Here is a 27,303-nt window from a genome sequence, read left to right as displayed (position 1 = left end):
GGTTTCCCATTTGATTTGAATTAGAATGAAAAGAATCCAAAAATGGCCAGCTGGGTCTTCTCTTTACTCTTTAGGGGTCCCATTTATTTTGCCAATCAAAACACGTCGCGCGCTAGAAGCTTCAATAACAAACGCCAAATGCGCGGCCCACAAATAACGGTTTGATGAACATCATACATGCGCGCCACGCGTCCAATATTTTTTGGTTGAATAAGGAAATAACACCTAGATCCCTATATTTCTACCATTAATCATATAAAGTCGTGATTGAAATCTTTTAGATCAAATAGACCCCTATTCTCTATCAAAATGACAAAAAAACTTAATACAAGAATAATTATAAAGATACAGATATTATATAAATTGATGTGGTAAAATATGATTGATTGATTAAAAGTGTAAATAATAAAAATAAATCATAAAAATTTTATCATATTTTTAATTCAATCTATAATAATATATAACATTATTTGTATAAAAAATTTGTTGTTTCGTCATTATTTTGAGTATAAGTGCCGACAAACAATGTCCTTATTTGAGAAAGTATAAAACTTTTGGGTATCCATGTATTATTATCTCAAAATATTTAGTACGGTTATTAGTCTCACAGCTTGAGGCACTAAATGTTCATGCAACTAACAACTGGAGAACTGAAGGGCACAATAGTAATTCTGACAGCTGTGAGTATTCGTAATAACTCAACTCAAGCTAAGAGAGATACTGTTACGTGTGCTCTAAGTGAAAGCCAAGTAGCTCTTACTGTCTGTCTCTTTTCATTTAAATTATATAATAAAGTTAAAAGAAGAAGATATTTATTTGACAAACCAAAGCGACTCAAATGAAGAGATGAGGAGTTTGCTTTTCGGGATTTGAGCAAGTGGGTGGTTATTAGATTTATGAAGTTAATATTATTTGTGGTTAATTGATGGGAATTTTGTGAAAGAATTTTGTAAAGAGAGAAGAATATGAGGAAATCATTTAAGGATTCACTCAAGGCTCTTGAAGCTGATATTCAGTTAGCCAATACTCTGTAAACCTCTTTCATTCTTTACAATTTTTTATTAAGTTGTTAATTTTGGCAATTATGGAATTGTTGTTTAATCTGCTGTTGGTATGTTCATTAGCAATTATGGAATTGTTGTTTAATCTGCTGTTGGTATGTTCATTATTGTCAATCTTATGATATGACCAAAATTTATGAGAAATTTTTGGATTTTGTGTGAGAAGTGACTAATCTTGTGCTCTTATATTTGAGTTTTTTGTTGGTGGGTTTAAGGTGTTTGATCATTTTACACTCATTGAGCAGAATTCTCGGCGACGCCGTGAATCTCTCGACACTGCAGACTGCAGAGGACACCCTTGAATAATTCCTTTTTTCGTTTTAATGAATTTCTGCATTACTTTTGGGTGATCTTGCAATTTGAGCATTTGCGTATTGAAAATTTTAATGTTGAAATGATACAGTGCTTTGGAGTGATCTTGCAATTTGAGCATCTGGGTATTGAAAATTTTAATGTTTAAATGATACAGGGCTTCGGAGTATCCGAGAGAATACGACGGTGCCTGCCTTCAGATGAGATTATCTTACAGTCAAGCAGCTCACACTTTTCTTTTTCTTGTTCAGTGGACTGATTGCCGCCTTGCTGGTGCCCTTGGATTGCTTAGAATTCTTATATACAAGGTGATTATTATGAATCTGTTTCATACCAATTGTAATGTTATTGCAGTGTCCTTTCACCTCATTCTAATTTAAATAGTTAAAAGTAATAGTAAAAGTAATTGCCATTTCATTTTTCCAACTGTGTGATGTATTTTTTTTTTCATTTCTTTTTGTTCTAGGCATATGCAGATGGCAAGACTACCATGTGTACTCGTGAAAGAAAAGCTAGTATAAAAGAATTCTATGGTGAGTGAACTGAAAAAGGAAGTTGATAGTGTACCATATTTTGTTCTGAGTTTGCAAAACTATTGCACAGATTCTTCCCAGTTTGGATTGATTTCTTTTAATTTTTTTCCCCCCTCAAAATGAAAGGGGTGATATTTCCCTCTTTATTGCAACTTCAAAGAGGAATTACTGACGTAGAAGACAAGAAACAGAAAGAAATTTGTGATGCTAAGTACAAAAAGAAAGGCAGGATGGACAAAGGAAAACTATCCGAAATAGATATAGAGAGAGAAGAAGAATGTGGTATTTGCTTGGAGATATGCTGCAAGATTGTTTTGCCTGATTGCAACCATTCAATGTGCATGAGATGCTATCGAAATTGGTAAAGCTGTTGAGCGTTTTATTTCTATTCTTGTATTTGTTGTTATTTGTCCCGCGTCTATAAATGATCTTTGACATTCTTAATCCTTGTGTGATTCTAAATCTTGCTCATGCTCTGTTATTTCAGGCGTGCACGGTCTCAGTCATGCCCCTTCTGCCGGGATAGTCTCAGAAGAGTGAACTCGGGTGACCTTTGGATCTACACCAGCGAGGATGATATTGTTGATTTGGCCTCCATCTCAAGGGAAAATTTGAAGCGACTTTTTATGTACATTGACAAACTGCCATTCATTACTCCAAATCTAACGCTTGTTTCTTATGATCCTCGATACCGGTGAGGGCTTTGCCCATACAGTTTGTAATTATAGATATAGCATCTAGTTGATTCCATATAATTGATGATCTTCTGTTCGTTGGTAGGTTTAAACTTGTAAATATGCATTGCCCGTGGTTACCTGCCTGACCACGATGTTTCCATAACATTATTTTCTCCTTTAATTTTTTATTTTTTTTGGGTACTGGTCAAAAATTGCTTGTGATGATATTTTTTGTCTTAAAGTCTTTATGATCAATTGGTTTGAGATTGGAAATTTAAGGTCATGCCTTCGAATCTGAAAACATAAATCGGATAACTTACGCTGAATATATTCATACAAAAAAGAAAAAGACCATGATGGCATCAAAAAGGCTAGCGTCTACGTCATCTTCTTTCCAAAGCCACCAAATCTAAACCCTTTAAGGGTATTAATATTCCAAAATCCAAAATTTGTTCCTTTGTATCCTAGGCATTATCATCAGATTTCAGTCATCATCATCTTCTTCGTCATCTTCATCTTCTTCCACTTCCTCATCCTCATCCTCATCCTGCTCTTGCTCTGGCTCGGGCTCCGGCTCCGGCTCCAGCTGATGTTCTTCCTGTAAAATGTAAAGGTTATAACAAATTCCAGCCTAAGAGAGAGCAAAACCGAAGGAAAATGGTACTAACGGTACTCATATGTCAGTTCAACAAATAAATCATCATCATGTTGCAATATAAGCCTGCAGAAGATACTTTCCTTTTCAAACATTGACACAAGTTCTAATATAACTGCAACCCACATTCATCCTTATTTTTTTAGGCCCCACACCTGGTATTCATTCCATGTCATCTTCCAGTTAGCTTCACAAGCAAAAACAAAATCAATAACATGCCCGGGAACAAAAACACTGTGCATCAGCTATAGTAATTTCCCTTGCACACACTGGCCCAAGAACAGAACATATTCAGGACCTGGGTCACAAAGTCAATCAGAAGCCTTCAGAGGTCAGATACCACGTCTAAACTAAGCCGCTAGCTAAAACCTTATAAATACACAATTGAAACTCAATAGCCAGGAAAAACAAAAATAACACAGCCGCATTTGTCTTTCCAACTAAATTAACCACTTGAAAACCTCAAGGACACAAGAACATATGTACATGGTTATAATATGACAAATGCCCCAGTACATTATGTCTTATTGATCAACACCAAAACACACAATGTCACACAATCAATGGGTGCAGTAAAACAGAACAGAAATTATGTACTACCTCCCCACTAGCTTCATCTTCATCATTCACTTCTGACTTTGACTTGTCTGATGCCTCATCACCGTCCTGTCAGTATTAAAAATTAAAAAAAAAAAAAGAGGTTAAACACATAACAACGAACCAAAAGCGTCCACAGAATTGAAAAAGGGTACTAAATTAGTCACCTGCTTTTTATTGTAGGCATTCATTTTCTTTCCATACTCAGACTTCAGTTTTTCTGCTTTGCTTTCATATGGAGCTTTTTCCTTCAACGAGGTAAAGAACATGAGATCAGTAAAGCATAGTGCAAAAACCTTTCCCTCATGACAAGTTATGGACAGATGATTTAAAAATTCATTCCTCTAAAATCATCAAGCACTGGTTTTTCAATGCCTATCAATCATCCTCAAAACATAAAGCTTGAGTAACTTCTTATGTGATTCATTTCAAAAGTGCATTCCATGAAGTATTACCTTCAATACCCAAAATCCTTTCCCTTCCCTCAGCTGATAACACAGGTGTGACAAATTCTACACCCCACTTGTAGTAAATTTTGCTCAACAGATGATTTTCACAATTATCAGGCCAAGGCAACTAGAATTCCAACTAGACTTCCAAATTGACTAACATGAGGGAAAAATGTGTGTGTGTAGAGGAAAAAGTAATCATCTGCTTTCCAAGTTCAAGACATCCATTCTCACAAACATGCTTGAGTTCAGGAAAGGTTCAAATACTTACAGCAGGAGACATAGATTTCCACTTCCCTCCTGCCGCTTTCCCAACCTTCAACCAAAGAAATCAAACAGATTAATCATCTGATTGCAGACCAATTGTGTCATGACAAAGAACTAAATCTAATGCATATGTGGATCTGCCTAAATACTTACAGCTGAAACAGCAGTTACATTGGGATTCTCTTTCTTGAAGGTTTTCCTGAACTCCTCACTGTAACATCAAAATGGCATGAATTGATATATTCTGAAAACTAAAATGCCATATTTGCCTTCTGCGGTAAAAACAAAAAGAGATACATACAGGAAGACAAAAAAAGCACTAGGAGGCCTCTTTGGTTTATTTGGGTCTTTCTTGGCCTTCTTCTCCCTCTTTCCTTGCCTTTTACTGCCACTGTCAAGCTTAGCAGTAGCAGCTTTCCGCTTCCCAACCTTTCTGAAAATAACAAAGATATATAAGATCCGTCACAATGAAATTCTGTAACAACTGTATCCACCAACGAGTATATAACATCAGACATCAACAATCTTACTGACCAAGCATTAAACAACAGCTAGAGTTTTAGGTTAGGGGAGGATGGAAGAGAAGCACAAGGAATAAAACCCTATATGGTCATCTTAAAGCCACATATTCCCACATAAAACAAAAGGCATGCACAGAAGAAAAGCCAATAACTTTTCATGACTTTGTTTCTAGAAAATGAACCTGAGATGAAAACCAACCTGTCATTTGGCTTCAAAGCTTCCTGTGAGACTCTAGCTGCACCTTTACCCTTCGCACCCTTCATGGTAACTAGACAATTTTCTGCATGAAGAAAAACTCAAAAAATGAGTTACCAATACACAAAAATTTACATAAGTTAAAAAGTCGATACAATAGCTTCCAGTGAAAAGCTTTGTTCAAGCAGCCAAGCTTAAAATTCCAATGATACCGATCAATACACAATATACACGTACAACATACATACACGTAAGAGAAAGCACTAATGAAACAAACATTAACCTCAACAAAGTCAAAAGGCAAAGCAGCAAGGAAAATGTAAAGGGAACATTATGCAAATATAATGGGAATGTGTGTGTGTGTGTGTGTGTGTGTGTGTGTGCAAATACCATACATAGAAGCTATCAGTAAAAGCTCATCCATACATACCGATATGGCATGATATGAATGAAAGAGTTAAATACAGTCTCTATTCTCATTGATTCCATTGACTTTTTTATTTTCACTCTAAACATCACTTCACGTAATGTCAATTTGTGCACATAATTTGTTTGGATATTACTTCTCATACAACTACACCGATGGAAATTAAATTTCATTGGTCAAAACTTTATTATTACTGCAAGGAAGAAACTTAATCAACTAGCAACTGAAAAACTCTGCATAATTCGCCATAAACATGAATAACATAATAAAGTGAATATGAATAAATAGCCTAATTAATATGCAATATTAGTAGTTGAGAAAAGAAAAGTAGTTAGAACTTCAAAAATTGTAATAAAATAAAATCAAATAAACAAACGCACTCGTAAATTTGTAATCATCTCAATTTTCTATGCTAAAACATTCCCAAAAAAAAAAAAAAAAAAAGACAGGCACACTGGCACAGGCTTACAAAGGCAGAACCGTAGAAACAAGCTTCGCTTTCCGCTGGAAATCGAAAGAAAATAAATAGATAAATATAGATATTCTAGCTCAATTTTCTCGATTTTAAACAAAAAGGATGAACACAATTACATAAACTACGTAAAAAGAACATTGAAAGACAATTAAAACGACGCAGTAGATCCAGAGAAACATGCTTACCTTTACAGAACCAAACTGCAATTGCTTAGGGAATGAAGACGAGAATATTAAACAAATCAAAAGACGCAGAAAATTAAAAGCAGGTCAAGGAAGGTGACCGGACCAGCCAGTAAACCTTTGAGGCGTGCCGCCAGAGAGTCAAAGTCAATGACATTTTACCGGCTATAAGAGGTAAGTTATATTCGAGAAACACGATTGTGGAATATTTATTGTTTTATGTTAGGGATTTAATTCGGGCCAAGTTAATTAATGACAGAGATTTGGCTGACTTGTGGTCTAAGGAGCTTTTGTGAGCGGCAGTGATGATTTTGCCGCCAAATTATCTTGTACAGGCAGTGACAAAAAGGAGATCTTCGTGGCGCGTTCCGAGCGGCGACACGTGTACATGTCACTTTTTATTCCTGTTGTCAGACCTTTTGAGGTTCGAACTTCTTGAACTTGACCGAGTCTTCTAGCGGCTCTCGGCTTGCGTGCATGGTCCGAGTTAACGGGCTTGGCCCGGAAAGGAGTGTCGTTCTGGGCCTGCTAGGCCTTTAATTTAGCAAAACTTGGAAAGACGAATTTCGAATCTACAGAACATACCTTCATTTATCAATATTATTATTTGGTGTATACGTACGATATTTACATTTGGATTTACTATAGAGAAAAACCAAACAAACAAACAAGCAAATGTATTTACCGCCACAAAAACAATATAAAAAATACCAAATCCCACATAAGTACACAAATGTATTTCACGTATAATAACTTAGATGAGCAAATTAATCCAGACTCGATTAATTTTTTTGTGCCTTATTTTATTTTAGTGTGAAATCTAAAAGAACACTTAGGTGGCATTTGTTTTTTAACTTAATGACTTAAAGTGACTTAACTTAATTAATTAAGTTAATTAGAGGTGTTTGTTTTTATAACTTAATGAGACTTTTTAGATAATTTTGACTTAATAAAATAAGCTAATTTTTTTGGCTTTTTACTTAATAGAGAAATCTGAATTAAGTCAATTACTTGTTAATGTCAAAAATATCTTTGTTTTATAATTTATTTTTTATGTCTATCCCAAAACTCAGCTATAGATATTTACCCCATATAAAAATATCCATGTTTTTTCTTTCTTATATTATATATGATAAAATTTGAAATTTATGGTATTTTATATATTAAAATTCTAAAATAATTATGTATTCACTTGAATATAGTTTTACTTATAAATGTTAAAATATTGTGGTATTTAATATATTATTTATTTGACATTCAAATTTAATAAGGATACAAATGTAAAAGTATATATTTTCAGCTTTTTAAGTTGAAAAAAACAAACAACTTAATACTTATTTTTGGAGATTCAGATGAAAAAATAAACATATTATTCAGATTCAGACATTCAAACCTATTCAGAATTCAGACTAATTCAGATCTATTCAGATTTCAGACAAAAAAACAAACACCACTTTAATAAATAAAGTCAATTTTGTGTTATTTTTATTTATTTCCTTTATTACTAGGCATGGTCCTAATTGAATTCCATGACTTAAATTATCTTAAATGTTGTATTTAAATCACTTTAAATTTATATCCGACTTGATGATTTGTGTTACTGATGATTTCTTACCCTTTAATGCAACTCATTAATTTGAAAAAAAAAGTACTTGGAATTTAATAAAGTTTCACAGCTTCATTCACAGGTGTAGTGTCACCATTCGAGCTCATTCTAACGTCATCTTATCGAAATCAGCCAACTGGCCCGCTCAACCCAAGAATATCAAAAGATTTTCTCTTAGCAACATCAGCCACAGAAAATATCACACTTGTTATTTTCCTCTGTCTAATTAAAGAGACCAGGACGCCAGACCCCACCAAGAATCCAGATAAGGCAATAGATAAGGTCTAAGCTCTTCAATCCGTCAGATGGATACGCTCTTAAATCCAACGGCTAGTAAATCAACCACCATAGATAAGCTATCCCACCTGGACATAAAGCCAGCAGCTTCATTTTATAACCCAACCAAAACTCCAGGAGTATCGATCACTTAACAAGTTACAATTTCAATCAACACTACACACCCCACCGTAAGTTAGCCACAAGCCATGGCCTCAACCACAGCAGCAGCAGCCGCCACATCATCTTTCATTGGCACCCGCCTCCCCGACATTTACTCAAACTCGGGCCGTATCCAAGCCCGGTTCGGCTTCGGAAAGAGAAAAACAGCACCCAAAAAGTCGAAACAGTCTTCCGGATCCTCTGATCGTCCACTTTGGTACCCAGGAGCCAAGGCACCCGAGTGGCTCGACGGGAGCTTGGTGGGTGACTACGGGTTCGACCCGTTCGGGCTGGGCAAGCCAGCGGAGTACTTGCAGTATGACTATGACTCGTTGGACCAGAACTTGGCTAAGAACCCGGCTGGCGATATTATTGGGACGAGGATTGAGGCCTCTGACATGCAGTCCACGCCGCTTCAGCCGTACACTGAAGTCTTTGGTCTGCAGAGGTTCCGTGAGTGTGAGCTCATTCATGGACGTTGGGCCATGTTGGCTACTCTCGGTGCCCTCACTGTTGAGTGGCTCACTGGGATTACTTGGCAAGACGCTGGCAAGGTACGTATTTACACTAATATTGGGGGTTCATAATGGAAAATGATAGAACTTATTGGGTTCAAAACATAAAAACCATACATCAAGGGTACTAAATGTAAATAGTCATTCTTATTTCTCAGTTTATTTTTGTGGGGAGAAGGTCATGCGCTTTAGGCCCCTAACAGATCTCGAGTTAGTGATTGAATAGATTATTGGCCTTGCTAGAGTTGACGTTTCTCTCTATGAACTAAATTTGGGCTTATAATTAGTGGTTATTAGATGACATTATAAAAGAAACTAAGCAGCCTTGATCAAAGGAGCTAAGAATTTTAAGGGTCGCATAAACTTAGTATCTAAAAGGGTTTTATAATTAATTAATGAATTATGAGGCCTTTTAGGCATAGGCATAGGCATAGGTCGACTGGCTATGAATGGCCTTTGCACTCACGGTAATTTAAATTCAAAGTACTAATATTTCAGTGTAGGATAAGGCTCAATGTTTTGTGAGTGCAGTTTCTTGTATCTATCTCCTTTAAATTAAAAAATAAAAAATAAAAAATAAATTATCGAACCGTTGACATTTTTCAGGTAGAGTTAGTTGAAGGATCATCATACCTGGGGCAACCACTTCCATTCTCAATAACAACGTTGATATGGATTGAGGTTTTGGTAATTGGCTACATTGAGTTCCAAAGAAACTCAGAGCTTGACCCGGAGAAGAGACTCTACCCGGGAGGAAAGTTTTTTGATCCTCTGGGCTTGGCCGCTGACCCGGAAAAGAAAGCCACCCTTCAATTGGCAGAGATCAAGCACGCCCGCCTTGCCATGGTTGCATTCCTTGGCTTCGCTGTCCAAGCTGTTGTCACCGGAAAAGGCCCTCTCAACAACTGGGCTACCCACTTGAGCGATCCTCTTCACACAACCATTCTTGACACCTTCATCTCTTAGATTTCTGGTGTAGCCTCCAGTACTTGGCAGTTGGCACTATTGTTATTATTATTATTATATGCGCCTATCTTGTAAAAAGAATTATAACATTTGACAGCTTAAGGGGAATGCTATGGCTTCATATTTTGAAGTCATTTCATCTTTGCAGAATTGGTGATTTTTGTTAGTCCAACCATGCCTGCAGCAAGCTATTTCCTTTGATTAAGTAAAAATATACAACCAATAGAATTCGCCCTAGTATTCTGCACATACAAATATATGTTTATGGTGTATCAAAACATCATATTTGAAGAACAACCAGAAATGAAAATCAAGAACTCTGATTAAGTGCAAGGGAGCAAGTAATTAAACATTCGGACAATACCAAATTTGAGTAAAGCAAGTCCAGACTACTGTTATGTATGTTGGGGAAAAATAAAGTTTTTAAAATTTTTATAAATCATTTTTAAGATAGCTCTCTTATAACATATAAGAATTTGTAATTTAGAAATTGTACTTTGAAAATTCGATTTAGATATTTTCGTCGAAGTGATTTAGACTTTCAGATCACGATCCGTCACCACCACGTCTGTTAGATCACGATCCGTCACCACCATCATTGTTAGACCACAAATTATCACCAATGATCTTTCAGGTTATGACTCAGGTTTGATCTGCACTTGACGTGTGGGCGCCTTTATCACTACTAAAGCAACTAGCACGAAAAAATTGTTCTCTCAACAATAGAGAGAAAAATCTTTTTCTCTAGTCTGTATAAAGTGACTGCTCTCTATTTTCTTTAGAGAAAATAAGTCTGTTTATATCTCCTTTTAGTAAAAACACTAGGTTCCAAATAATGAAAAACAAAACTCATGTTTTTTCTATAGGAGACCCACCTTGTAAAATAACATAAGGCCCCTTACATACAAGCTAATTAAATAGAGCCTCCCACTAAATGATATATTTAGGCTTTTGACTCAAATAGCTAGTTATCTTGTTTATTAATCCGGTAGTGGTGCAGTCAATTAAATGAGCTAACCCGATGATCATTTGGGAACATACAATAGTGGCTATAACAATTAGGCCTGTAATTAAACTAGCATAATTATTTAATTCCAAATCTACTCTACTAAAATATTAGAATTGACCTCCATAATTGTATGCTCGAATAATAATTTGTCCCGAGCCATATTGATTTTTTTACTGCATAATCTTTTATACCACATCGTTAATTAAATCGACATCTCAACTGTCCAATCGATTTAATTACATCTTATTCCTTGATACTTACTGGTTTTCTCTAATGATCATTTTCAACATACTAAATATGTTGACATACTCTGCCCAGAGAATTCTATGATTAAGTGCCGAAAACTCATCAAGAGATGTGTTATACAAATTCTATATTGTTAATCTATACAAATTCTATATTGTTAATCTATAACTCCAATACTCATAAATGCTCCCACCAAGATACCAGGTAATCTAGACTACAAATATGTGTCATGCCCATTGGTAACTCAAATGGAATAACAATTACAATCATGAAATCATAATTAACTCAAGATTAAGATTACAGTAAAATCAATGCCTATGAGATTTAATAAGTCTGACAGTTATTACAAAGTTAATTAAATCTCATATGTGATCATGTTCAATGTAGTCGTACTACATCAATAAATTCATACATGATTAACACAAATCATTCAATGAATTTATTACAGTCTATACCTAAATAAAGTGCCCAACTTTATTTATCAACTGCGAACTAAATTTATTTAATTATAAGATAACTTGTATTTATGTCTTCTGTGAATCCATATGGTGATCACATAAATACATATAATATGATTAAATGGACTTTAATAAAAATATTAATGCAATTAAGATATTTGAATAAAATACCTCATTTATTTTATTAATCAGAAAAATTATTTATTACAATTAAATAAATACATATGCTTTTAAAGAGCATATTTTTCCAACAATGTAAATGATGTTCCCCTCTCAGTGACGTTTGTGTATTCAAAACTTCTTTCTTTGAGAATATGATTAGCCCTAAACATATATGAGAATTTGCCATCCAACTCGGGATCCATGGATTAAACATAATATTTCTTGCACAATTACTGAAAATTGTTGATGCCGTTGTCGTAACATTTTGCAATTCCCCTTACAATCGGAAAGAGAAGCACAAAATAGAATTATTAACTGGATTTTTGCAGAATTCTTGCCTTAATTCTTTTAGCTTTTCTGAGCATTTGCAGCTGCAGCTATCTTGATTCGGTTCCTTCATCATCAATGAAAAAGCACAGAAATTGTTTTGTTTTGATATTCTCATTTATCCCAATATGCTTCTACCCTCGACAGCATTATTTATGCATTCTGTATCTTTGGAATGATCAATGTAACAACATCAAGAGTTTCAGTGGCCCAAAACCCCGTGGGGCCACTACCTAAGCTTCATGAATGCAATTTCTTCCCTTTGATTTATCAGGATGCTAGTGTATGCTCTGATATTTTGCAAGGATTGATATGATTTTGTACTGAAAATAACATACATGAAATGCGCTCTGAATAACCCCCACCCCCCTGTCGTCTTGTATTTCTTTAGCGTATTTGCATATTCTGGTGATATTTTTCTTAATATTTTCATTAAAATTAAAAAGAAGTAATTTGATTGGTATAATGGAGGGTTTCATTCTAAATGCAATAAAAAGTTGCACAAATTCTGAAAAGAAATAAGATTCAGTTTGATATATGACACTTTATTATTTGTTTATTCATTCTCTTCCAATCACAAAAGAATCTCGTTTGGGTGGATGAGTTAATTTCTTTATCTTGATTAATTGTAAAATAAAAAAAGGAATGTCACACGATGAGTATTTTAATTGCACAGCACAATCGTGCAATTTAGACAACTCTCCACCTAGAATTGCTAAATAAGTTTTAAGCTTCTTACTAACTAAGTTAAGAGTTTATAATATAATAGAGTTTATATTATTCACAAGAGTATGTGCTGCGCAAGTGTGTCCAGCTTGAGTGCTTGAAGAATTACTTGCATGAAATACTAAGTTCCGGACCTATTTTTAAAAAGGCTTGCCGTGCTCTATAATCTCCCTTCTTAGATAAAGAGAATTCTTATCTCTACCAAGGTCTAGAGAATTCCTATCTACAAAATATTAGAGAACTCTCATTTTAGCATGCATCTTCTAGAGAATTCTTAAATATTTACAAGTTAAAGAGTTCTTGAGATAGAACATTCTATAATCAAGGCTAAGCTTAGATATCTTAAACTTGTCTAGTTATTCTCTCGACTCAAAGTTGAATGGGCCGTAACACTTATCTTCCCTATTCTCTTTATCTAAAAGATGAGTATGGATCAACACTCATGTGCTCGCTTTTAAAGTCTCAGGTGAAATAAACATATCATGTAATCAAACACAGATACTTGACTGAAAAAATAAGGCACCAATTGATGCTTCAGGAAAGCCACAGATATTCTTCTAAAAGCATGGTTGTAATATGCGCGCACTTTTAAAGTAGATTTTTAGTGTTGAGAATCTTAAAAGAGAGTAAGATTTTTAGACTTTTTAGATTGGAAGAAGATTCCTTGGTGCACTTAGAAGTGCAAACCTGAACAAATTATTTTTAGGTTGATTCTCTGGTGACTCAATCCCATACGAGAGGGCCTTGCAAATATTTTAAAGCAACAGCTTAGGATGGCTGATGGGATTTTGACTTGAAACGAAAACAACATTGCAAGCAAAATTAGAAGTCATAATTAATTAATTATTTCGAGTAAGCTCTCAGCGTCAACAAAAGGAGCTTGTACCCACTTGTCCAACTCCAGCCATGGCCACTGGAAATTCTACTCAGTATTTTATTGTATTAATTCCGCTAAATAAAATAATAGTATTTTCGTTTTATGATTAAGCATTAGAAATAAATAAAATATTTTTCCTTCCGTTGACAAATGCACTCTATCTATATAGCTTGGATTTAAAAATAAGTGATGAGAAAGTATTCACTACTCAACCAATGAGTAATTTGTTACTTTATATTAGGTTGGTCTAAAAAAAAAGAAAAAATAAATCTTTAGCTATTAATGTACAATATGTTATTTATAAATTTATCATATAACTGACATATCATTTACGTTTATGGAATGTGTAAGTTATGTCGTTTATACATTTAGAATATAGATGACATATTGTATGTAATTATTGCACTCCAAAAAAATAAATATTATATGACTTGTCATTTATAAATTCATCATATAGATGACATCTTATACAATTTATAGTATATGACATGACCCACCTCAACCCATTTGTCGATCTGAAGCAAATCATGAAATCTTATATCTAAAACTCATGATATAAACCAGTTTTAAACCTCTACCATAATCATATAATAAATATGTGCCTCATCCATACATAATTCACATCTCATTGTACATACACTTCAAATAAATACATATAAATATAAACGTGCTCAAAACGCAAGCCATGCAGCAATGTGTCCCATGCCCTAACCTTAATTAATTAAAAACTGAATTGTATGAAATCCTATGATAGATGTTGGGAGAAATGGGATAAATAGGAAAATAATGAGTTTTAGGCTCAATGAGTGGATGTAGTTATACATATAAAAATACAGTAGTGCATTGGTGCATATATATAATCACATGATATAACTCCACAATTAACACATTACATAAGCAAACATGAAATCATACATTCACGTATGACAAAATTGCACGAACTAGTACCCTAGTGTAAATAACTCCAAGTACTGATCGGGATCATCATCGCACGAGTAGAACAAAGAAAAAACCTCTCAATATCTAGCTAAACTTAATTGCATTGCACGGGTAGAGTAATCTAATGGTGTGTTTACTTCATAAAATAAGAATGAGGTGGAATGGGAATGGGCTGGAATGAGAATGAGATTTTAATGTTTACTTAGCAAAAATAAATGAGAATAGGAATGTGCTGGAATGTCATTGATGTGTTTACTTGACAAAATAAATGGGAATGAGGAATGAGAATGAGAATCAATTTACTAAAATACACATAGTATTAATAATTAATAAAAATAATTAATTTATCATTATTAACAATATTATCATTATTGTTGTTATTATTACTATAATTATTATTATTAAAAATAATAATAACTAAAATAATAAAGTTAATAAAACTTAATAATAATAATAATAAACAATAATTAATAATAACTAAAATAATAAAGTTAATAAAATTTAATAATAATAATAATAAATGTTAATAATGATAATATTAATAAAAACAATATTAACAATAATTAATAATAACTAAAATAATAAATTTAATAATAATAATAATAATAATAATAATAATAATAATAATAATAATAATAATAATAATAATAATAATAATAATTTATGACTAGTCTTTTGATTTTTTTTTTTCCTTCTGGTATCAGAGCCAAGGGGAAGTGTATGTGATATAGTTGTAAAGAATTTGTGATTGTTTAAAATTGTTTTCTGTGTGTGTGCTGAATTTTTACTGGTAGTAAGTCCCGCTTTAGGATAAGATTGTCCGTTTAGGGCTGTAAAACCATACCTGTAGGCATCCATATAGACTTTAGTTTTAACATCATGGATTCTCTACTCAGTAGAGCATCCTCTTTCTCTAGCTCTTCCTCTGGAAGAACTAGTGATTCAAAGAATGTTGTTAATTCGGAAGAATTTGTAATCGAAGACTTCAATAAAGCAATTGATAATTGGGAATTGCCAAAGGTTAATAAAGAAATGATTTATAAAACAAAAAAGCTTGATTTTTTAAAGAATGATTATGTTATAAAGACTGAAGAACGTGACATAACACTTTCAAACCCTTTTGAAACAATTCATTTGTTTTCAGAACAATCTTTAAAGAAATTAAAAGACAAAAATTTTAACTATGTCCACATTGGCTTGATACAAGTCGGCATAAAACCCCTTACTAAAGAAGGTTTTAATACTTTCATCCTTGCAGTTCTAAGAGATGGTCGATTCATCTCTTTTGATGATTCTTTACTAAGTAGTATAGAATCAAGTCTATGTAAATGTCCTATTTCATTCAATTGTTATCCAAACATAACAATTTCTTTAAAAGACAAAAACATTTTAAAAAGCATGATTTTACAAATCAAAACCCATAATTATGATATGATTGAGGGATCTATCCTAGTAGCCCTAATTTATAAAATTTCGTACAAAGCCATGATTTCTACGTTTAGTACGCAACATAAATTCCAGTAAAAAAGAGATGAAACTCTTCTCTTGCAGACTGACCTATCTAAAGCCAATATTGTTATTCCAAAACTTATCCAATGGAAAGATGTCAATCTTCCCGATGAATGGATTATGGAAGGAGCCACTGCTCCAGTGATTCCAAAACAACTTGAGCCAAATACAGAGTTGCAAAATGTGACTCAGTATTCTGATGGTAAAGTCAAACTGTCCTTTAGGAGATCTACTTCAACTAGATTCTCCGATAAAGATTCTTGCTCAAGCATTTCTTCATTAGAAAGAAAATTTATAAAAGTTCCTTCCGTAATAAATCTTCCTTTTCAACAAGTACAAAGCCGACCCAGGTTTTCCACTTCGGATATACCTAGTTCTTCTATACATTCTGTTGATTATGCCACTAGTGTTCCTCACCCAATCTACACTAGTAGTCAACATGTACAAAGAAAGGAAGAGAATGAACCTTCTCCTCCAACTTCTCCTACGTTTTCTGCAGTCACAGAGAATGTTATAAATGTCATTGAAAAAGATTTTAAACTGGATACAACTCTTCTCCACAATGATTTTTATTCAGACAATAATAAAGAAAAAAGACTTTGGTTTTTCAAACATTTTCTAAACCAAAGAAAAGAAATCCAAGAAACATATTATGATTTTGTAAATTCACATAAAATTCATATTTTTTTTTTATTGGTTTGAGATATATTCTTCGAATAACAACATTTCTTATCCCTTTAAAGAGTCAAATCCTATTACTATTAGGAAGAATACCCCTGAGTGGAAACTTTCTGATAATGATAGAACCATAGAATCTGAGCATTCGCCTCTTCGGAGTTTAACCGTTGATCACGGTGAACCTCCTGTTCAAATTAGAGCCTCACCTTACAAAATCCCTAAACCAAATGATTCTGATGCAAATTTAAGTAGTATTATTCAACAGAATAATTTCTGTAATACTAACTTAAATACAATAGGAAAACAGTTGACTATGATAGAAAACCAATTTCAAAAGTCAACCATAGTTGTTTCTCCTGTTACATCAAAATCGGATTTTGACAAAAAGCTTAAGGAACCTATTTTCAAACAATTTCAGGTTTCAAAAACTAGCTAAAAGCTTGTTCAAGAATCAAAATCAGATTTTGCTAAAGCCATTCGAGACCAATTAGATAGAATAGAAGCTTCTTCTTCTTCTTCTTCTAAGGTCCAGATAGCCCCTGATAGTGCTCAATCTAGCAAGATTGGTGTACTAGAACATGACAATGTTTTTATAGCCTCTTCAGATATAGAAGCATTTAAAGATGAACCATCTATTCCTAAAGCCAATAAAATTCATTGGGAATTAGCCTTACCTACTGTTAGGACTCCACCAAATCTAGATATAGATAATAGACCGAGTGCTTTAAATCAATCGCGATTTAATGCATCTTCTGTCTATGAGTGGAATATTGATGGCATATCTGAATATAACATCATAGGACTGTTGCAGCAGATGACCATGGCAGCTAATGCCTACAAAACTCAATCGGGAACTTCTGATAGAGCCATAGCATAAATTCTCATCGCAGGATTTACTGGTCAACTTAAAGGTTGGTGGGATCATTTTCTCACGAAACAGCAATAATTAGATGTCTTAAATTCTATTCAAATCGATGAGAATGGAGCCCTCATTCTTGATGAATTCAATAGTCCAATTCAGGATGTAGTTGCTACCCTGATTTTGACTATATCTCTTCATTTCATAGCTGACCCTTCGCACCTTAGAGATAAGAACGCTGAGTTACTACACAATCTCAGGTGTAGGAAACTTAGTGAATTCCAAAGCTATAAAACCACTTTCTTCACCAGACTCTTCCTTAGAGATGATGCAAATCATATAACTTAGAAGGAAAAATTCCTTGTAGGTTTGCCTACCCTTTTAGGAGAGAAAGTTAGAAATTCCATTAAAGCTTTGTATGACAACCGTATTCCTTATGACGAGCTTACCTATGGTGAACTTGTCAGTTTTGTCAATAAAGAAGGTTTAAAGATTTGTCAAGATTTGAAGTTACAGAAACGACTAAAATGGGAGCTTAGGAAATCTAAGCAATAATTAGGTAGTTTCTGTAAATAATTCAATTATGATCCCTTTAAAACTTCTACTTCCAAGGATTGTAATGGTAAGTGTTCTTCGAGACCTTACAAAAAACATTACAAATCAAAAAGCCATAAGAAACCCTTTCAAGATTTTAGAAAACTTTCTTATAAGAAACCCTCGAGGCCTTATAAGAAACCCAACTTCTCTAAAAAGAAAGAGTTTGGAGCCAAACCAAAGACCCATTTTAACTACAAAGAAGCCACATGTTACAAATGTGGAATGAAAGGCCACACTGCAAAATTCTGTAGAATGAACAGAAAGCTCTATGAGCTAGGCCTTGATGAAGAAATTCTTTCTAAAGTAGCCCCTTTACTTATAGAGTCTTCTGACTCTGAGTCTTCCATGTCGGGAGATAGTGAACCTTTACAGATTGATGAATTAATTGATTCAGATACATCTGTATCCAGGGATATTGATTCTACTTCAGAATCTTATTTAAAGAAAATCAATGTTTTGACTAAAGACCAAGAAATCTTTCTTGAACTTGTTAAACATATTTCTGATCCTAATCTTAAAAAAGAATACCTCGATAAGCTTTTAAAAACTCTAGACTCTGATAAAGCAGAAACTTCTAAAGCTCCAGTTGTTAAAAAGAATTCTTATGATCTCACTGAAATTTTGGGAAAAAAGAAAATAAAGAAAACGATCCCCAATATCCAAGATCTTCCAAGAGAGATTAAAGAAATTAAACTTGAGATTAAAGAATTAAAAGAGAAACAAAAGAATGATTCTGAAACTATTCAACTTCTCTTACAAAAATAATTAGAAGATAATTCTGATAAAGAAGTTGAATCCGATGGTGATAATGAACAAAACCTTGAAAACATTGAATTTGTACCCAATGATTTTCTATTTGTTTTAAAACAAATTACCACCAGAAAATACTTGATTAAAATCACTTTAATTTTTTCTAAAGATTTTGAAATCGACACCATTGCCCTTTTTGACACTGGTGCCGACTTAAATTGCATTAAAGAATATATTGTTCCTAAAAAATTTCATGAAAAGACAAATGAAAGACTTTCTGCCTCTAATAATTCAAAATTGAAAATTAAATCTAAAGTTGATGCCTCAGTGTATAACAATGGTTTTGAATTCAAAACATCTTTCCTTCTTACAAATGACATACACCATACTGTCATTTTAGAAACCCCTTTCATAAACCTCATTACCCCGTATACTGTCAATTATGATGATATATCTTTTAAAGCAAAAAACCAAAAACTTGTTTTCCCTTTTATTGAGAAACCAAAAACAAGAAACTTAAATATTGTTAAAGCTTGTTCTGTTTACCAGAACCAATTAAATGCCATTCTTAAATCAAAACAAAATAACTTGTTCTATTTAAAAAAGGATTTAAGTCTACAAAGAATTGAGAATCAATTACAAAATAACTTCATACAAAGAAAAATCACTGATTTTAAAGACCTCATTGAAAAAGAAATATGTGCTGATTTACCATCTGTTTTTTGGAACAGAAAACAACATTTGGTAGATTTGCCTTATGAAAATTCTTTTGATGAAAATCAAATACCCACTAAAGCCCGTCCAATTCAAATGAACATGGACTTGGAACAACACTGCAAAAATGAAATTAAAGATTTGGAGTCCAAAGGACTCATTGTAAAATCCAGATCTCCATGGTCTTGTGCTGCTTTTTATGTTAATAAAAATTCTGAGATTGAAAGAGGATCACCAAGACTAGTCATAAATTACAAACCCTTAAATAAAGCATTAAAATGGATTAGGTATCCTATACCTAATAAAAAAGATTTGCTCCAAAAACTATGTTCTGCTTTCATTTTTTCTAAATTTGATATGAAATCTAGTTTTTGGCAAATTCAAATTCACCCTAAAGACCGTTACAAAACTGCTTTTACTGTTCCTTTCGGGCAGTATGAGTGGATTGTTATCCCATTTGACTTAAAAAATGCACCCTCAGAATTTCAAAGAATCATGAATGATATTTATAATCCTTTTTCTGAGTTTTGCATTGTCTATATTGATGATGTGTTGATTTGTTCTCAAACAATTGATCAACATTTCAAACATTTAAAAACCTTCTATCTTACCACTAGGAAGACTGGTTTAGCCATTTATAGTTCTAAAGTCTCACTATTTCAAACAAAAGTCTGGTTCCTTAGTCACTATATTTCAAAAGGAACCATAACTCCTATTGAAAGATCTCTTGCTTTTGCTGACAAATTTCCTGATAAAATTCTTGATAATGACTAAGGAACCAGACTTTTGTTTGAATTATGTTCTTGATTTCTGCCCTAACATCAATAGGATGTCTAAACCATTGCATGATCGATTAAAAAAGAATCACGTTGCTTGGACAGATGAACATACTAAAGCTGTTAAATTAATAAAGCATTCTGTTAAGAACATTCCATGTTTATTTCTTGCAAATCCGGCATTACCTAAAATTGTTGAAACTGATGCATCAGATTTAGGATATGGAGGAATCTTAAAACAAAAGGAAGATAATAAAGAACAGATAGTACAATATGTTTTTGCCCACTAGAATGAATGTCAAAGAAACTATTCTACTATTAAAAAGGAAATCCTTTCCATTGTTCTCTGCATTTCTAAATTTCAAAGTAAATTACTAAATCAAAAATTTTTTACTTAAAATTGATTGCAAAGCTGCAAAATATGTGTTTAGAAAAAGATGTTCAAAACAGATTTTTGCACGATGGCAAGGTATTTTAAGTGTTTTTGACTTTAACATTAAATTTATTAAAGGTGATACAAATTCTGTCCCTGATTTTCTAACTAGGGAATTTCTCCAAAACAGATAATGCCGCCAAAGAAAAAAGAAGAGGGGAAAGGGATTCTCAAAGACCCTGTCTCCCAGACTCCTCCTAAAGACCCTCAATCCTCTCCTCCTAAAGACCCTCAATCCTCTCCTCCTAAAGAAAAACTACTCTCATCAGCCATGCCAATTAAATCATGGATTGACATGATTGAAGATGAAGAATCAAAATCTAAAGCCCTTACCTCTCATGAACAGGTAAATCAATAGATGAAATCCATTTCTAAATCCCCTGAGCTTATTCTCGCTTTACAAAGTTTTTCTCAAAGCCAAATTTCTCCTAAAGAAAATGTTGAAAAATCTGTTTCTAAAGAGATTTCAAAACCCTCTTCTCAAAATGTAGTTGTTTCTAGTGAAAGTTCATCCTCTCAAATTGTTCTTTCCCAGTTAACACCTTCAAAGAAAGCTTCCGATTGGTTTGATAAAACCCATTTCCAAAACATTCTTTCAATGGAAGATGGTTTTACCATACTGATCATTTTCAAGCTATTTCAAAGTTTTTCCCCAAAGGCTGGTTTTTTAAACCATTGGATTTAACAAAACCCCAGTCTTATTACCAAAGTATTTTAGAAGCCACTGAGTCTGTAAAATTCAAATATTTCTTTCTCAGTGAAACCTACTCTGAGCCAGTCTACTCTACGGCTACTATCTTAAAAGTCTTGAGCCCAAACCAGTGGGGTGATCAACTCCACAATTTCAAAACCTTCCCTTTAAATTTTCAAATGTGTTTACCACATTGCTTGACCTATTCCTATTGGGATTATCAACAAGCCTGGTTTAACACATTTTTCATACAAAATCCAAAGAAATCTCATTCATGATTATTTTTCTTCAATTCAAAAATAACCGTTCAAAGCCTCCCAAACTGGTTCCAGCAATAGTGGAACTATTTTGGCCCAATGCCACAAATTCTAACTCCAAATGCCACCCTATTGTTTAAACCTCTTCAAAGCCCACTATATCCCTTCTGAATCCAAGAAAAGGTTTCCCCCCTTTCTTTGTTTCTGTACAAATTTCTTTCTTCCATGGGTATGGATGTGGAATTTCAGATTTCATACTCAAGAAACCCAACTCCTTATACAAAGAACTTTCAAAGTAAAATAGTGGTCAAAATTTGACGAACAGACCAAATTAACTGATACCCTCATCAGAAATTGGCTTTGTTCCAAAGGCCTCTTGCCCCCGACCATTAAAAATGCCAAAGCCCAACAAACTTTTCTTACCTAAAAAATCTAAAGCCCAATCTCTTTTGGCCAGCGCCAAAACTGAAGAAGAATATTTCAAACTTATGGAGCAGCTCCTCACATCAAGATCAAGATCTTCAGTGGCAGACTCCTCTGAAGATGATGAAGAAGATGAAGAGCCATTTATTTCTCTTGGAGATGAAAATGAAGACGACTGTTTCGGAATTTTCTCTTCGATAAAGCATTGTAAATAATTATCGTTTGAGTTTAAAAAAAAAGAGTATTTATATTTTTCCTTGTATTTACTTTATGTATTTTCGGGTGGTTCCCTGGACAGAAGTGAGAGCGCATATGTCTCTTCACCTTAACCATATCCGTATGTACATTCTTGGGTACAAAGCTACAGTTTCGCTACAGTGGAGAAGCTACAGACTCGCTACAGTGGAGAAACTCTTTCTGTGTATTTAAATCAAGAGGAAGACTTAGACTCCTCAGATTTTTAGAATTCTAATTTTCCTTTCTTTCTTTCTCTTCTCTCTCTCTCTGGGAATTAGGAATCCGAAGGCACCAAGGAAATTTTTCTGTCTTTAGACTAGTTCCTTATCTTCAGATTAATTTCCCATATCTTCTGTAATAATTTTCAAGCATCCGATCAACCAAATCAAATGTGAGATTTGTAATTCCTTTTTAAAGTTTGTAATTTTAAAGTTTTGTATGTTTAAATTTCTGCACTTTAATTTCGCAATTTATTTTTAAAGCATTTCAATTTCAGTCATTTAAATTTTATGCATGATCTGCAGACTGATCTGTATCAGATCTGCCATATAACTGCTACGTTCCTCTGAGGCAACGAGACCTGATCTCTATCCTCAGTTGTATCTTTCTTTTCTCCCTCCATCCATTCAGAGTGCTATTTCTGGGATCCAGATCTAGTATTATTTATGAGCCTTTAAATGTATGTTGTTGCTAGGCTTGCTTAAAGAATCTAATCAATATTTGGTAAAGCAAAGGTATATCGGCTGGAAACCAGAACATGCGGGATATTGATCTGTTCTAAGTCAGATCTGGTCCCTAAGGCAGACTAGTCTCTCCATTGATCGGGTTAATAATAATAATAATAATATTATTATTATTATTAATGACATTTAAAATAATAAAATCAATTGTGATTTGAATGAGGGTAATTTGGAAAATATGAAAAAATTAGAGGGATACAAAAGTAATATATATTCCATTCTCATTCCTTCATTTTCATTCTCAACCCCTCCATGGGAATGGGATTCATATTCCTTATTCTCAAATTGTGTGAGACCCACACATTTTATTATCATTCTCAAATTACATTTTGTCAAGTTAACATGAATTTCATTCTCATTCCTCATTCCATGAAGTAAATACACCATAAGTCTCAATGCACATGCGCAGATAGGCTTGGCAATTTAGTCCGACCCTATTTTTGGCTCGATTGACCCTACCCTAATTTTTAGGGCTTTGGCCCGAATTTTTAATTTTAGGGTCGGGTTAGGGCCAAGATTTTAAGGCCCAAACAAATTTAGGGTCAGGGTCGGTCTTAATGCGGACTCGACCCGACCCGACCCTATTTAAAAAAAAAAAACTAATATAAGTTAACACACGCACACAACACATCCACACAAACATTACACATTGTGTGTTTTTAATTTAATTGTATTGTATTTTTATTTGTATAAGACATGATTTTTTTTTTTTTTTAGGTTGAGTTGTTGAATTGAATTGTGTATGACTAAAATGGTTGTGGAATTACATTGTGTGTTTTTAATTTAATTGCATTGTGTTTTTATTTATATAAGACATGAGTTTTTTATTTTTTATTTTTTATGTTGGGTTGTTAAATTGAATTGTGTATGGATAAAATGGTTGTGGAATTACATTGTGTATTTTTAATTTAATTGCATTATGTGTTTTTAATTTAATTGCATTGAAAATATTTGATATATATTTGTGTATCATGGTTTTAAAAAAATAAATTATTTATTAGTTAAATGGTAGATGTTTCATTGCCTCATTCGAATTCTTATATATGCAATGAAGAAGTTGATTTTTCAACATTGAATTGTGGGTGGAAAATGGTTTTGGTAGGGTCGGGCCTAGCCCGACCCGATGTTGGCCCGACCCGACCCTAACTATAAATAGGTAGGGCTTTTTTAGGGTTGGACTTTAATTCTTTGTTAATCGAGTCCGGTTGGGTTTGGCCAAGCCCAAGCCCGACCCGATGTTTTGCCATCCCTATGCGCAGAGCCTATGGAGAAATATGCATATATGGTGACTGGCAATCATATCTCATAACTCAATCAATCATACAATATGCGTACGTAGAATCGTAACATAATACTAAATCATGCTATCAAATATAAATGATTCACAGAATATATAATAATAATAATAATATTCACTTACAGATCTTGTTTCACTCTAGAGTTCGTTAGGGCTCCTATGAGTTTTTGTATTCCTAAATTTTTCCCACTGATTTATCAGGTATAGATCTAACTGCCCACTTATATTTCTTGTCACATTCCTCTCAATTCCTCTTTTCAACTTCTTTTTCACTCTCAATTTTTCTTTTCTTTCTTCTTATTTTCCTCTTTCTCTTCCCTCTTCCTTTCCTTTTCTTTCTTTTTTTATTATTCTTTCTTTCTGTCATTTTCTTTCAATTTCCTCTTTATCTTTTCTTTGCTCTAAGTTGCAATTTAACAAATGAAGCAGCTGTCAATATTTTACACTTTATATAGCCATCAAACAGCCATCGAATCCAAGCAAGCTGCTCTCAATTTTTAATATATATAAACACTACTTCAAGCAAGCAAGTTAAACATGCAGGTGGCTGCTTCCAATTCAACAAGCCACATTTGGCTTATCCATCGCATGCATGTGTGCTATAGCATGGCATGTCCGGTATTGTTTTATTCAGCACATAATATTTGCACATGTTAAACTTTTACTTTGGAGTAAGATTTAACTTTATCACATAGATGACATGTTGGAAATGTTTATAAAAACCATATGACATGTCACTTATATTATTCATTTACTATAATTCATTTTCAATTAATTAAATTTCAATTGTTATTTGTTGACAAAAATTAAAAATTAAAAATTTTTATGTTATCAATTAAATGCAAATGATATTGTTTAACATTTAAATTATTAGCTAAATAACTAAATATTACAATCTTAAAAAAAACAAAATAATTAACAGAAAAATAAATGTAAAAAAAAAAAATTATTATATATTTGCAGCAATTTTTTTTCCTGAACGACAAGATAAATGATGCTCATGGACACCAGCTTGTATCGCAATGATTCCAGAAAAAGGAGCGCGACGTGTCGCATTTCTCATTAGGCCTACACAAAATCGAAGAGTCCTCTCGTGTTGAGAGAATCTGGCAAGCTTACTCAAAATCAAAATCCTTCTTGTAGAGTCCCGGTAATATAAAAACAGCCAAACCCACGTACCCACACCATTGGCTCAACATGTCACCATTCTATTCCCTTTTGCCATATCTGTAACCGCCGGTAAGATCGATCAAAACCAACCCTCTTCTCGTCATGATCAGCAGTGTATATTAACATTATTATTAAGCATCTTTAAGATCTGTTTTCGATCCATTTTTTTATTTATTTACTTTTTTGGGTTAATTTTTGTTGAAGGTAAAAGAAAAAAAGAGAGGAAAAGAAAAAAAAAAAAAAGAGTGAAAGTTTGTAAATGGGGATGCTGTTTCTGATTTGTCTTGAAGGGAGTATATATAGCTGCAAGCACTGCTACACTCATCTGGGTCTCGCTGATGACATTATATCTAAGGTTTATTTTATTTGATTTGAGTCCAAAAATTTTTTCCCCTTATAGTTAGCAGCTTTTTGTGTTGTGATATTGGTATAGGCGATGGTGTGTTTTGAGCAAGAGTCATTGATCATAAATAAAAGAACACACTTTGTAACTATTAGATATAAAAATATTATGAGAGAAGCATGATCCGTTGTTGTTTATGTTTCCTTTCTAAGAGAGATAGCCGAGTTCAATCACTGTATTTGTTTGTTTCTTTAGATCAAATTCTTTATTCAATGAAGTGTCAAATTATTATTATTATTTTTTTATAATGTCCTGAGTTTTATGATCCTTTCACGGCAGTATTGATTTATATTATTAAACCCATAGAATCCAGAGTTATCTTAGGCATTTGATGCTTATGGTTTTCTGTTAGGGTTAATTTGTTACTGATAGTATTTTTATCCTTTTCTGTTTATTCTTATATATGCATATATGCTTATTTTTCAAACATTCAATTTTAATGATGGTGTTTTTAACTGTGCAAAATTGAAAACTGTAAGGGGTGGGCTTACTTTTGGAGAATGCTTTAGTAATTCTACCCAGCACTAAAGTTACAAGGGTGGATTGATTGATGAATAAAGATTAGTACCTTTTATTGTGAAGATGTTGCTGAACATATATCCCTATCTCAGTTTTCAACAAAACAAGTCTTGCCGAGCTCATATGATTTTCATGGTTATGAACAATGGCAAAAGTCAGTGATTTCGAATAGATTGATGTCTTCCCATTGCTTTGCCATGTAAATTATCCCTTTGCCATTGTTATGTTTTTAGTGTTATTTGAATGGTCTTACTCCTAAGGATTGATTGGCAATGTTTAGAAATTCTAACCCTTTTTTCAATTAAAATTTAGTGGCAACAATCTGAAGTTCTACATGTGTTTTTGCTTGTGTTCCAGTCTTTTCATTGCAGGCATGGAAAGGCTTATCTCTTCAATAAAGTGTAAGTACTCCTTGATTTTAGATTTTTTTATAAAATTCAATACTCGAGCAGCTATTAGATGTTTGTTCCCTCATTCCCCCCCCCCCCCCAAAACCCCCTCCGCGTACATTGTGATTGCTTATGTTTTTTTGCTTTTTGGTTTGCATGAATAAAATCTAGGTATACATTATATCAGTAAAGGTGTTTGACGAATGAACTATTTGCAACCTTTATGATTCATACAACTGT

At 33.3% G+C, this 27,303-nt stretch overlaps 4 protein-coding genes across 6 annotated transcripts in view; 3 read left to right on the top strand and 1 right to left on the bottom strand.

Moving 5' to 3' along the window:
* The first annotated feature begins 744 nt into the window (after window positions 1–744).
* LOC18039601 (E3 ubiquitin-protein ligase rnf8-A) lies at window positions 745–2,786 on the top strand. Of its 2 annotated transcripts, none has more exons than XM_006429299.2 (5): window positions 745–1,030; window positions 1,531–1,681; window positions 1,840–1,906; window positions 2,033–2,267; window positions 2,394–2,786. In XM_006429299.2, the coding sequence occupies exons 1-5, from the start codon at window positions 966–968 to the stop codon at window positions 2,602–2,604; spliced, it is 729 nt and encodes a 242-aa protein (XP_006429362.1). In that variant the 5' UTR covers window positions 745–965; the 3' UTR covers window positions 2,605–2,786. The 2 variants fall into 2 exon arrangements, with proteins under 2 accessions (XP_006429362.1, XP_024037702.1); XM_024181934.1 differs by having other exon boundaries at window positions 1,277–1,681.
* A 70-nt stretch (window positions 2,787–2,856) lies between these two features.
* On the bottom strand, window positions 2,857–6,412 carry LOC18038878 (high mobility group B protein 1). 2 transcript variants are annotated; one of them, XM_006429301.2, is made up of 9 exons: window positions 6,356–6,412; window positions 6,165–6,199; window positions 5,272–5,353; window positions 4,853–4,984; window positions 4,705–4,762; window positions 4,556–4,600; window positions 4,003–4,083; window positions 3,839–3,904; window positions 2,857–3,181 (listed from the first exon to the last, which is right to left on the bottom strand). In XM_006429301.2, exons 3-9 carry the CDS (start codon window positions 5,334–5,336, stop codon window positions 3,068–3,070), a joined length of 561 nt encoding a protein of 186 aa, XP_006429364.1. In that variant the 5' UTR covers window positions 5,337–5,353; window positions 6,165–6,199; window positions 6,356–6,412; the 3' UTR covers window positions 2,857–3,067. The 2 variants fall into 2 exon arrangements, with proteins under 2 accessions (XP_006429364.1, XP_006429363.1); XM_006429300.2 differs by lacking the exon at window positions 6,165–6,199.
* Window positions 6,413–8,336: 1,924 nt separating this feature from the next.
* On the top strand, window positions 8,337–10,027 carry LOC18038877 (chlorophyll a-b binding protein CP29.1, chloroplastic). Its single transcript, XM_006429294.2, has 2 exons — window positions 8,337–8,950; window positions 9,518–10,027. Exons 1-2 carry the CDS (start codon window positions 8,444–8,446, stop codon window positions 9,875–9,877), a joined length of 867 nt encoding a protein of 288 aa, XP_006429357.1. The 5' UTR covers window positions 8,337–8,443; the 3' UTR covers window positions 9,878–10,027.
* A 15,558-nt stretch (window positions 10,028–25,585) lies between these two features.
* LOC18039449 (protein yippee-like) overlaps window positions 25,586–27,303 on the top strand; it is a 2,828-nt gene continuing 1,110 nt past the window's right edge. Inside the window, exons 1-3 of the mRNA XM_006429291.2 lie at window positions 25,586–25,821; window positions 25,957–26,107; window positions 27,032–27,075. Of these exons, the coding sequence (XP_006429354.2) occupies window positions 26,012–26,107; window positions 27,032–27,075 (140 nt within the window). The 5' untranslated portion in view covers window positions 25,586–25,821; window positions 25,957–26,011. The remainder of the gene's footprint in view (window positions 25,822–25,956; window positions 26,108–27,031; window positions 27,076–27,303) is intronic.

This window comes from Citrus clementina, unplaced genomic scaffold (assembly GCF_000493195.1).
Source record: "Citrus clementina cultivar Clemenules unplaced genomic scaffold, Citrus_clementina_v1.0 scaffold_6, whole genome shotgun sequence".
Classification (NCBI taxonomy): Eukaryota; Viridiplantae; Streptophyta; class Magnoliopsida; order Sapindales; family Rutaceae; genus Citrus; species Citrus x clementina.
The sequence above is the reverse complement of the archived record's forward strand: the minus strand, read 5'-3'. Positions and strand labels throughout refer to the sequence as shown.